This window comes from Vanessa atalanta, chromosome 22 (assembly GCF_905147765.1).
Source record: "Vanessa atalanta chromosome 22, ilVanAtal1.2, whole genome shotgun sequence".
In the NCBI taxonomy this organism is placed as follows: domain Eukaryota; kingdom Metazoa; phylum Arthropoda; class Insecta; order Lepidoptera; family Nymphalidae; genus Vanessa; species Vanessa atalanta.
In genome coordinates, this window is record NC_061892.1 from 1,803,301 (window position 1) to 1,817,024 (window position 13,724).

At 32.0% G+C, this 13,724-nt stretch overlaps 1 protein-coding gene across 3 annotated transcripts in view; it reads left to right on the plus strand.

Moving 5' to 3' along the window:
* Window positions 1-1,995: 1,995 nt before the first annotated feature.
* LOC125072548 overlaps window positions 1,996-13,724 on the plus strand; it is a 201,507-nt gene continuing 189,778 nt past the window's right edge. For all 3 annotated transcript variants that reach the window (XM_047683164.1, XM_047683166.1, XM_047683165.1), the window contains exon 1: window positions 1,996-2,520. In XM_047683164.1, the coding sequence (XP_047539120.1) occupies window positions 2,449-2,520 (72 nt within the window). In that variant the 5' untranslated portion in view covers window positions 1,996-2,448. The remainder of the gene's footprint in view (window positions 2,521-13,724) is intronic.

Below are 13,724 nucleotides of genomic sequence, written 5' to 3' on the forward strand. Positions count from 1 at the left end.
CACTATCTTTAGTTATACTTTATATTTTATTAAATTATCATATCCAACTTAATAATTGTCTTTGTTACCCTTTACCATTATGAATTACCTCAAAAATCATAAAACATGCTGTGGGCAATAAATTTAAATACCAGTACCATTCATTTAAGGGACATTAGATAATGAATATTTTGTGGAGCGGTGCAGCAGTCCACAACGCTCGAGGTCCCGCGCAACTGGGCCTAAGGGTCGCCAGGTATATTAGTGACAGCAATTGTAAAACGTTACTGGGCATATCGAATAGCACATATTACGGCTTCGCTATTCAAGGCAATAAGGCATAAAGCATGCAATAAGGCCGGCAATTTCAAACATAAAATATCCACAGACAGTGAGCCACAAATGACAATTGACCGGAAGGAGCCGAGTCGTGGTGTTCATGGCAGCGCGCGGTTGTAAATGGTGATATTTCTGAATATAGCCATAAATCGCCTCTTCGTCAGGAAATATTGGAGGCAATTCAGCCAATCTTCAAAAATTTGAGCAGGGACGATTTGTTGCAGCATAGTTTGGGCGGCAAAACGAAATAATATAAAATAACGAAAGCTACAATAAATCAGTTAGGGCAATAACCCCCAAGTGACATTCCGGAAGCAAAAAAATTATTAATATTGCAACTGATATCGCGGTTTTTTCAATGATGGCCTGAGAAGTCCAAATTGTATTTATGGCCCTATTTTCGACAAGAAATGTTGCTCAAAAACCATTTTTTAATATCAAAGACGTGCCTATTTTTTAAAAATTTTCAAAACCCTATATTCAAAATATTATTATTAACGAAAACACTAGGTATTTTTTATTCAAATCGACGTTGAAGCGAGTTCTGCTGCGTGCCGCGAACAACTGCGGAGATGACAGCACCTGACACGAGAGCTTTCCCAGGGCCACCATGCGGCGTAAAACATGTGAAAAAAATGTTGTTTGACACGTCAATAAACAAGGAATAAAACCCAAAAAGGGTTTTTCGAATATCTCTTTTTTTCCCTTAAATAAAAATTCTTGAAAAATGTAAAAAGAAATTGATTAGGAAAATAGACAAAAATTTGCGCATTAATTGCTAAGAATCTGCTGTCCGAATCGTCGATGATCCCAGTGTAACTGACGGGTTGGAGCCGTTAGAACTTCATAGAGACTTCGGTAGTCTACCGGCTCTTTCACGGCTCTAAGGAAATGTTTGTTTTAATACCCACGTTACCATTCGGCATTCTTCTTTCGCTCTACGATGAAAAACTTCATCCATATAACATGGAACTTAGTACATCCAGCACCGTGCATTAACAGAGCTCATTTATTGATCTCAAATTAAAATTTTGGCATGATCCTCCCTCTTCTGTGTTCCGTCAGAGCTACAAAATGTCCTTCGGCTTAAGAACAGTATTAGCCACAAGGATGCGGCTTGGCTGTACCCTTGAATTGCTGACACATGTGGGCGTTGATGACCGTTTACCAATATTTGGCACGTAACATTGGATTTAAAGTTGAACTGTATAAGCACTTTGGTGCAAAACATTGTAAAAATAACGCATTTAAAATGTATGATTTTATGATGCGCTCTATTATTACTAATAGGTACATAATGATTAATGATTATTTGTAAAGTTATTTGTGACGTTGGAAACTAAATTGGAACATAAATTTAATGGTTTACTGCTTGTACTGTATGTAGATTTAAGGTAGTTATAAAATTAAATAAATGCAAAAATTTAGTTATGCAGTGACTTAGGACTTAGGCTTTTACCACATCCTTTTTTATTACTTCCATTTCCATTCGTTGAAAGTGTACTAATAAAAAATCTACATTTGTTATTTGAATTTATTGTTTCGTAATATATTTTTTGTCGTTGGTTTAATATTGTATATGGCAGCATTTGAATAAGAATATAAAGAATAGCAACATTTTACAAAATTGAGCCAAGCAAACTGCAATACTCTTTGCAAACAAACTGATTGTGTCTATCGGCTTGCCGCTCCGATGTTACTGAACAGAAGTGCGGGTTAGGAAAAATATTGTTCGTGTTTTATGTTTTAAAACGAGTCTCTTATGGCTTTTTTTGAATGAAAAAGAATAAATTAGATTCGGTTTTATTTATTGTAATTTTACTACTGCTACTTTAAGTGAAGTTTTATTAAAACAAAGTCTTTTCTTCCCTTGTCTTGCTTCAATGGAGGATTTTTGTTTATAAATATTGATTTATTACATTCCATATTTTAAGCATTGTCTAGTGCCTTTGATAAAAAGTGAAATGTAGGTAGTACTTAAACGGGTGCATGCTAATTATTGTTATTACAACAAAAATGCAACAGTTACCGTATAATCATTATAGTGTGTACAGGGCATTGTGCGATGTGAACTTCTGTGCTTGACCGTGTTTCTTGTGTTATTGTGTCCAGTTTGTGTTTATTTAGACAATGGAGGGGACCACAGAGAAGGATTGTTCCCCCCTGTGGAACTTATATCAACAAATCGTTTCGGATATGAAGGTAGGTCATAGAATTGATATTATTCGTCACAGTTTTCTAGATCGCCACTTGTCGGTCCACATTTTTTAAGCGCACTTTAAAGTCGCTCAAATTGAACGAAGTATTTTTATCTCTAGCTTAGTTAAAGAAAACTGCTGTAATTTTTCACTTAACACGGTTACGCATATAGCGAATCGGTAGTGTATGCAATTTATTACGTTTATAAAAGATAATGCATACTACATGAATTAAGCCAATCGAAATAAAATATTCTTGATGGGAATACATACTCTTAATTAATGAATGAATAAAACTATTATAGCAATTATTTAGTATTAAAAAACCTTTATCTTTCAAAATTTTCCAAACTAACTTATTTTTAGATGCACATAACATGCTTAAAAAATGTTTTTATTAAAATGACTTCTGATTAATTAAAAAACAAACATATTGATTTCATATAATAGAACAAGTACTCAATATTATTATTATATATATGTATGTTACTGATTATTTAATAACTATGGTTTTGGTATGGAAAATTTATAGTTGTTGAAATATTGAAAACAATAAGTAAAGCCTGCAAGTGTTAACACTTAAATTAAAATTATAACTTTAATGTCAATGAGAGAAGACTGCTATACAAAAACTCAAAACAGTCAAAATTTAACTAGAAAAAAATATGCATATTCAATACAGATAATTTTTGTTTTATATATATATATATTATCTGTTGTTTTTTTTTTTTAATCCTGTTGATCGCTTAAGGATATCATCTAATTTTAATCATGTTAATAAAATTATCAATGTTTTTGCATCAACATCTTCTCTTGCAATTTAATATAAGACTTTGTGCAAGCTCGTCTGGGTAGGTACCACTATATATTCTACAACCAAGCCAGTATCAATTTGCACATAACTCTAAAATATGTTTAATTGAAGGCATTTGATGGCTCAATTATTAGTTCAGAGGTATTTAGTGTTTTATATGATCAGTTAAGTTCTATAAATTTGATAATGTGGTTCTAGAAGGAAACTAAATATCTAGCTTTCATATATTTTTATACTATTTTTGGGTGAGTATAGATCTACTAAAAATTAATCAACATTTAATATTTTAAATACTGACTAAATAATAATCGTTATAATATAATATTTTATTATTATATTCATTGTTCTGTCTTGAGATTGCTTATATAACTGTTCATTGGGAATACATATATTTAAAATTTTAGTAATTTATATGTATAATATAGATTACAGTTGTATGGCCTTTGCAACAAATACAGTGTCATGTCTCCTGTCAAGGTCAAGAAACAGTACCATAGTTTTTAATTTGTCCATTGATGAGTTCGACTTTACCTTTACCTGGGTGTATGAATACAAAATATACAGCCTTTAGTTTCAAATAAATTATGTACATATAATAGCAATAGTATCAACGTGCAGCACGTAGACACATATATATTGAATACAAATAGGAATTTATGGAGGAACATAATGAATAGTTATACTTGAGTAGGATGAGATCAGACTTATTGTTTGATCTTAGGTATCTGTACTAATATTACAAATATAAAGTTTCTCTATCTGTCCGTCTGTCATGTTACAACATTGAATTGATTTTGTTGAAACTCGGTACGATGCAAGCTTGTACCCCAAGGACAAACATGTTTTAATTTTTTTTCACCCCTTGGGGATAACCTCAACATTACCCCCATGACATTGTATACAAGTTCTAATATTATTTTCGTAATAAACTGAATAGCATGCGGGCAATGCCGTGCGCTCTGCTAGTATAGTATAAGTCTGATGTCAAATAAATGGCTTGAGTAAATAAAAAGTTTTAGGATCTTCACACTCCCTTGTGGATTATGAGAAAACCGTTGGATTATGAGAGTGCACCTGTGCTAGAGCACACAATTGTGCATTTTTTTAATAAAAAAATATATATAATTATATATTTTCCCCCGAAACTGGGCGCTGTGACCGAAATCGATCAAAAGGACATCAAAAGTTTTTTTTTACTCGGTGGTAGGGGTTTGTGCAAGACGCTCTGGGTAGGTACCACCCTCTTATCAAATATTCTACCGCCAATCAGAATATTGTTTAAGGATGTTTTAAGTAAGGTTTGCGTAACAGAAATTTTAGCTAAATTTTCATAATTAGAATAAACATTAAACATCGTATGTATATAAAAGTAATTAATGAATGAAAGGGCAAACCTTTTGGGATTAATTAGGATTCATTCAAATGTTTTGATTGTCTTTATAAATTAAACGATGTCTTGTAACTCGTGAAAGACAATTTAAGGCGAAGTTTATATTAAAAATAGAAGTAAATACGTTAATCGAATAGTGTAGTATTATAAATAAAGATATTATATAAAACAATAACTAAACCGTCTCGTCCGCTACTTAAATGTATTTTTATGTTATTTGATTGAGTTTTGGTTTTTTAAAGTGCCTGCATGATTTTTAATTTCAATTGGTAGCTGAATAATGAAGCAGTTAACTATAAACATATTAACTTTGGACATAATATATGTTTGTATTCAAAATTTAATTGATTTTATATTATCGATAGCAACAATTACCTAATCTCTTTCGTGATGAAGGCTCAATAAAATAACCTTTGCTCTAAGTGGCAACAACTAAAAGCCAAAAGATATATCATTATTTAGATACAACGATTGCAGCGTATTGCTAAAGCGCTTTATAACTAACAATATGTTCATTTCGTACACAATTTAAATGTCTCAACAACCGTAGAAAGCTTCGTGTAGTACTTTTTGCTTCAGTAACATTGTACATTGCAAGTTTGACCTCGATACTCATCGCCTTCAAATAAGTTTTAACTACAATAAAAATATATAATTAAGAGACATTATGATTGAAACTTCTCTCTTTTTGTAAGACTTAAGAATAATATAAGTGTTTATAGTCTATTCCAATCACAAGAGGACAAAAGCCATATAAACACCATTTGACAGCGAATTGATGTTATATCATTGGTCGAGAGCTTGATAGAACCATATTCATTATGAATTTGCGAAAAATAGCGTTTTTAACATCGACGAAAATGTTATCGGAAGCCTATACGTTAAATAAAAGTAGATATAAATAGTTAAATGTAATAGTATTGTATTATAAATAAAGATATATTATTCAAATAGTGCAAAATATATGTAAATGGTTTATGGCTAAGGTTTATTACTATTTCGATTGGAATATTCTTCAAATTTAAACAGATTATATTACAGACGGTATCGTCTTGCCCTTAATACTGTGGAAAAATTAACGAAGTATTACGGGATACGATATTGGCGTGTCACGGTCTATTTATCATACTAAAAGCAACGTATTACGCTGTATTTCACGCGTTTATTATTGTCAATAACGATTTGTTTTTGTACACCAGTTCTAATTTAATAAAAAAAGATTACGCGACATTTTTGATATAATTATATTTTTATAAAAGAGTATCTTTTGATTTGGTTCGGCAGATATTTGCAGAGCAGTGAGACATGTATTGATGTTTATATATTATGTGTTATTTTTAAATATGACAAGGTACTAGATATTTTCTTACCAAAGTTTGAAACACCATATAAAATATAAGCCTGCGACGCTATATCCAGATCAAAATTTATTATATTGAATAAATAAGGTTTTAATAAGAACCATTTATATTTATTATAATTCGCAATGTTATATCTTAATATAGGATAGTATGGCACATAAGTCCATAAACATATTTCCAATTATTTTTTAACTAATAACCAGCGAAGTCGTTAATTACGTTCAATCTGAGTTAGCCGGTTATCATGCCGGTAATCATGTTAATTATAATAATGTAGTACATAGTAAAATCATAAGATATGAGAGAAATTAACTTAACCAAGGATTTCTGAATTAAATCCGTGCGAACGTCTCTGAATTTTCATGTACTCAATGTATGTATAAAATTGATCTCGTCGAGAAAATAACGATAAAGTCATAATATAATAGTGAAGCAATAATATTAAAATTATACAAATATTCTATGCCAAGAGTTTTAACGCGGTAATTTAATAACATAATTACTGTAATTGTGTCTGTATTTAGAATATTTAATTTTTATAAAGTCGTTACGTACATAATCGAACTGTTCTATATAACACGAACCGGTTAAATATATCTAATCGTCTTCTGTTAATTAGCATTTTGACAGCTACTTAAAATGTTTGGTTAGTAAACCCTGTTATCAACACGTCAAATGAGAAAATTCCTCAGTTACTGTGTAAGAATTGAAAGATTTATTATAATAAAATTGTTTTTAAGATGTCATTTGTTTTAAATATTTAAATACATTGTTTATCATCAATTTCTTAATAAATGAGTATTAATGCGTTCCAAAACCTTTCATCCGATTGCAACAAGGTTTCTGAAAAAAAAAACATGTAGGTATTATCTTTGTATATTTGTCCTTCAATATACACGTTTGCAAAGCCGGGACGGGTAGCTAAATTTAAATAAATAGGTGTTCTGGATAAATTACATTGTGTTGCTAGAATACACGGTTATTTGAGATCGACAACGCATGGCGCTTCTTTGGGAAACGCCTTGCGTTGTCGCCTTATATTGCAGATGTCTTTGAGCGACGGTGACCACCAGGTGTATGTTATTGACTGTCTGTTAATTTGATCCCGTTACACTGTAAAATATAACTGGTTTGATCCGATTTAGAGCGACTGAGGTATTGATTGCTATTGCTTTTTTTATTTGATTGAATCAATAAAGTATTTTATTTTTGTACTTTTTTGCACGAATTTTAAAAATAAAACTGAACCTAATTAACGCAATGGAAGTAATAATATAATTGATTTTATATTACATAATACGTTATATTACTTTCAGTAGGTAATGCAATTGAATCGTCACAGTAGCTTGCGAAAGCGTTCCCGTGGCGCTGACGGTGACGGTACCGCTGGTTTTTTAGTGTGTATTCCAGTGTACTAGGGCGCAGTTCTGTGATGCGTTTTTCCAGAGAAAAGAAAAATGGAATGCAATTGCGTCAAATACAACTTGACTAAACCGTTAGTGTGTAGCTTTTTCTCATCTGGGAACCGATTTGATTTGATTTATGGTCGAAGTTGGATTGGACGAACAAATTAAAAAGATAATCTATTTAAACGTTTTGAACGTTTAAGGGCAACTCTTCAAATAATACATACATTAGAAGTTTATTGGAAGTGGTGTTTATTTTAAAATACTTTTGTTTTACTTTTAAAATATCATTACGCGTTCTCGAACACTATGTGACCGAAGCATATTCCCTTTTTAACGGTACAAGAACGGGTCGGTGACATAAACTCCGACACTACTGTTAGCTCGATCATGTGCAAAATAAAATAAATAGTTTCAAAGTACTGAACACTACGCTCGTACTTGAATTTTTCATTTATTGATTTTCATTATCGGTGAAAAATGACGTATATGGGAAAAATTAGATGAAACAGTATTCAAATATATTATAATATACTAGTAAAATTCGGTGATCAGCGAAGCGAGTCATCTAGAGAGGTCATCTAAGGCGAGTTTGTAAATATAATAATAAAGTGCATAATATACAAACCTCCTGCATCCAAATTTATATTTGTTTGTTACTTTGCGGGACCTAAGTACCTACTTAAATCGGGATGTTCACAGATGCATTCAAATCGGGACGTCCTGTGCGTAACACCTGGTGAGTGTTATTAAAATTACTATTGCATGGTGATTATTAATTACTGCTCAGTGTTGAGAAAATACTAGCTCTCGTCCCGGCTTCGCATGTGAAAAATTTCTTCGTATTTTGTTTTTATCTTAAAGGATAAAAATGGAGCAGCTTATAGTTGGTGGATATTTTGTGGCATCATCTGACACATGCTGTATGATTCAGTGCTGCTGGCACGGGTTGTGAACCTACAATCTTTGGTTAAGTTTTACCTATTCTATCAGGACTATGTCGGTTATTGTGGCCAATTTACGATTTCTAATATGTATTAAAGATCAGGAAAATTTTGTATATTAGACGTCTTAAATGTTTTTATGTACCAATTTTATATAAAAATAGCCCTCTCTAACTCGTCTAGCGTTTTCAACGGGAAACGTATGAATCTTTATTAACATTTCTTGAAAGAATGATATGTTATGTTAAAGATTCGCATTGTTCGCAAAATTTCCCTAAATCTTCTCTCATTGCGTCTCTGTCTAACGAAACAAAGTCTCCTGCGTGACAGAACGAGAGAAATATCTGGCTAAATAAATTAATTAATATAAAATTACATTATTATCAAACTTAATAACTGTAATCTATCAATAACAGCTGTTTCGATTCGTGATTTTATTTTTAGCGCTTGTTTGGTTCGTGTTTTCGGTGGTACGGTTCCGTATTCGTTATGTAAATAAACAAGGGTGTTCAACCTCTATTGTAAACTTTGCGCAAGGTGGAAGTTATATATTTTTGTATATGAAAGTAGAACATTCGAGAAGCTATTTATATTGTCATGTAACTTTTGGATGCTATGATTAAGGATAACTATTGTATGTACCTATTTACGAAAAGAAAGGTTTTCTCTTCCTCTCGGTCCTATTTGCGATTTTTTCAATACGTTACTTGGCTTTATCTAAACCCGTCTGGGTAGGTACCACCGACTCTTCATATATGCTATCGACAAACAGCATTACTTGGTACTGTTGTGTACCGGTTTGAAGCTTGAGTGAGTGAATGACAGGCACAAGGGTTATAATATCTTAGTTCAAAAGTTTGGTGGTGCATTCTTGAGGATTTTTTATTATTTATAGTACCAATGTCTATTGACAGTGGTGACCACTAACCATCTAGTGGTTCGTTTGCCAGTTGACCTGCGTGAATTACATTTAAAGAACGTACATTTTTTTAGGATTATTTCAGTGAAGTGAGAATCTATACACTCGAAGGAAATTTATAAAAGGGAATGAATTATATCTTTTTAACGTTTTGATTCTGATTGACTTTTTTTTTTCTCTTTATAGTATAAATTCGTAGTAATATCAGAAAAACACGTACATTTTTAACGTCTTAAGTAAACCAAGCAGAAACATTGTACAATGGGAGATTAAGAAATGGGGAAGAATACGGCCGGTTTCATTACTCTGTGCCCCATTTTTGCTCTGGGATGCACATACTCGTTTTTTATTAAGGCATTGTATGAAGCCTATTATTCATTGTTACCTATTATGAGTTTTGCTCACTGTTCATGGATATTGGATATAGGGATAGTTTAGAAGACCAAGACAGCTTGAATTTTATCTTTCTACAATAAAAAATTAAACAAATTATAAATACTTATTATTGATAAATTTCCGATAATATTGGTAATAATGATATCTCGGGTACCATCCCGTTAATCGTGCGTGTCAAGTTTAAGGGATTAATTATTTTTATATAAATTTATCCATAACTTTGTAGATTCTAAGAGTCTCCTTAGTAATGTACATTTTAATTGTCCTCGCCTTAACTCGCGAAATCGCTAACTTTATTTTTTGTACCCTTTTGTAAGTGTGATATTTCAAAGAATAGGTTCCTGTTACGTGCATGCAAAAATTATAACATACAATGTAAAGAATTAGATATATTTAACTCAAAAATTAGTGAATTTAAAATTAATTTACGTCATATTTTTAAATTGTAACTGTTTTACTAGCTTTTTATATTTTAAATATCTGCTTTTGTTTTTATTTAAAAATCTAAGCTGTCATTTTCCTGCATTCGTTTTAAGTGGAAAATTAATTGTTTTATGTTTTTTATATTTGTTTTTACTGTTAAGTGTAATTATAATTTTTTTGTTTCCCTAATAAATACATTAATACTGATATACCGAAAATATGACTTATATAACCAGCGTAAAGCTTGCGTCTTGTCAGATCGCTACCGTAAACAATAATTAATCTACAGTATATTTTAATTGATTTAAGAGTTTATAAAAGTGAGTATACGAATTGGTCAAAAAATATAGCGAAGGTTTTTCCTTAAGAACTTTCTTGTATCGGTTTATCAATCGCGAAATGTTAAAATTCGACGTTAAGTGTTACGCAGTTTTGATGCGTGTTGCCTTTAAATCTTCTAATCATTATAGTCCATCTCAATTATCTTTTTTTGACATTCCGCGATTGTGTTTTGTCGTGTTATTATTATTCAATCTATATTAATAATTTCGTGCAGGTCTACGATATACCTATCCACAATTATAGATTGATAAATTATTATTAAATGTAATTAGTCGACAGCAAAAGTTCGTAAAATCGAGATATTTCGACATTAAATCAATGAAATTCAATGACATGACAGTTTAACGGGCGGCCATGTTTGACGTTTACGGGTGCGTTCCAAATAATTATTTCGTGCAGGTTACGGTAGTTAGTACATTTATATTTGTTTAGTTTTATTTATTTAAAAAGCCGAAGTTGGGTTTTCGTCTAGTAACATAATAGTGTATGATAAACCTTTAATTTTGCTGTAAAATAATGGGATTATAATAATTTCTTTGGTGCTCAACGATTATGTTTTTTTTTCTAATTCAAATTCAACAGCTTTGACTTCAGTGTAGATAAATACAGTTTTGTGAGTGTTTGTGATGGCGAGCGATGTTTAGTTAAATCAATTATGCCTATGTTCCTTTCACTCGATGATCTCATTCGAATCGAAAGTATTCGTTCATTTACATACATTTATTAAATTGTCTATTATTTAAACAAGCAAAGACGAAATAATTTGTTTGGCAACCGATATTTATTTGGTGGTAGGGTTTTTGCGGGCATGTCTGCGTAGGTACCACTCACTCATCATATATGCTAAACAGTATTAGTGTTGTGTTCCAGTTTGAAGGGTGAGTGAGCCAGTGTAAGTACAGGCACAAGGGACATACCATCGTAGTTCCCAAAGTTGGTGGTGCATTTTCGATGTAAGGAATGATTAATATTTCTTACAGCGTTATTGTGGGCGGTCATGACTACTAAACCACCGGATGGCCCATTTGCCCGTCCGCCTACATATATCATAAAGAAAACCGTATTTTTTGTTTGTCAACTTTGGACGAGCTTTATAGCCACAGATAACTACGCGACAGGTCGCACGCTACAGATTCAGACGCGAATTTACGCGCGTTTCTGATACGCGGCAAGACACGTCGAAGAACTGAATAAAAAATTAAACGACATGCGGCACTAAAGGGTTGGCACTTAGTGTTATCAATAAAATAAATGGAAATAGGAGTAGAAAAAGAAATCGGAATATGCAAATTTCAATAATTTCAATTAATTTACTTAATTTTTTAAATAAAATAGGCGAGCATAAGTTCATTCAAACGAATCATACGACTTGTTATTCTGTCTACAAGTCCGATTAGAGAATACTTTTGCGTTAGGTAACCCATTAAGTAAGAACGATTAAGACATAACGCTACGACCCACGAATGCGGAGCACAAACGTTATAAGCGTATGAAATCGCTCGGAACGCCTAGCTATATACTGAACCCATAAGACATATTTAAAGATGCGATGTCATCTCTGATCTCAGTAACTTGAACTTTATAAATAAGTTACCATAGTGTGGTAGGTGTATAATGTCTATTTTGGTCGATGACATCACAGACCATTCGATTTCGTATTGACTCAGCGTATTCCAACATATTGCATTAAATAGCGACATATCAATGAAAAAAAAATGGCAAATCCTAATGTGACTATGTCATAAAATATAAATAAAAATAATTGAATCAAACTTAACAATTAAGAACAATGTCTGCAACGGCGCAGTCCAAACAGATATCATTCAGTATTCGTTAACAGCATCATTGGCTTTAAATTCAACTTTCTGTAGTTTTATCTAATATTAACACTATAAAATCATTCCTCAAAAATATAAATATCCTAAATTCTACGAAATATAATAAGTACTGTGATATTCCCATTAAGATTTGTTATACCCAATAAGGAGAAATGAATTAAATTTATTGTATAATAAAATTTAAATAACTTTATCGAACTTAGACATTTGGGCCTGGTTATTTTATAAAGACGAATCGGTATTAAACATCTGTAACCGATCGAGTTACCAGTAAAGTTCAAGTCCTGCCTATACGTCACTTACGACTTCGAAACGAAACACTTTTTTTAAACGTAGTAGGGTTTTTGAATTATGTCTCGTAGAAGCTCCGATGAATTCTATCATCAACCGTAAGAAAAACGAATCGTTTCTTGAATATAGTAACCGGACATAAGTATTTCTCGTACAACAGTAGTTACATATGACGACCAGGATGTGGTAGAGTACACGAAACTTATGCGCTAAAACAAGCCTTAATAAGCCATACTCTTAGCTATAAAGTAATAAGTTCCAAATTGTCTTTAAGGAGGGAGACTGGAACGTAGGGTTTCAATTGCTAGGATACCCTAAAGATACGCCTGCATTGTGTAAAATAATCGGTCAAACGACCCGTGTTTAGGGTGCAATGTATTTGAGGGTGACTATCGATTTTCGTACTGAGGTTAGGGTTACACGTCACAGGATACAAGTGTTATGTAATGTTGCGTTTTGTATTTATCATTTTTTTTTCAGTAAACGATGTTTCACACACTGAATGTGACTTACACAAACATAAGGTCAGTGTGTGTTTCATTACATAGTATACCCTTTTTGGTATAGTAGTTTGGTTTATAAGGCCCCGGATTCGGTTGTAAGTAAAAAAGTTGTGAGTAAAAGTTTATTGGGTTTGAAGTAGTGTTAATGTTCCTGTCTCACGGAAAGTACGTAAAGATGTACTGCGACTGAATTTTTCGGTTCTATAACATGTCTTTATTTGTTGTAGTTTAGTCTCCTTTAAGATTGACCACGGTGACCTTCATCGGTCAGGATGGTGCCCGAGGTGTAGTACCTGTACACAAGAGACGTAATATTTTAAATCCTGCCGTTCGCATTGACGACGTAAGAAATTTAGATGTGGTTTATTTATTTTTTTGACAGTACAAGTGTGGACGAATCTGACTACAGTCCAACTGGTGGCTCATTTGCTCGTCCGCCTTTATAAAATAATTAAAACCTTTCATCTTCGCACATACACATATAATAGACTATACAAATAATTTGATTAAAGTTCATTAGTAAAATTTTATTTGATCGAAATACAATTTAAATACTATATTATATACATTAAATACTTTGG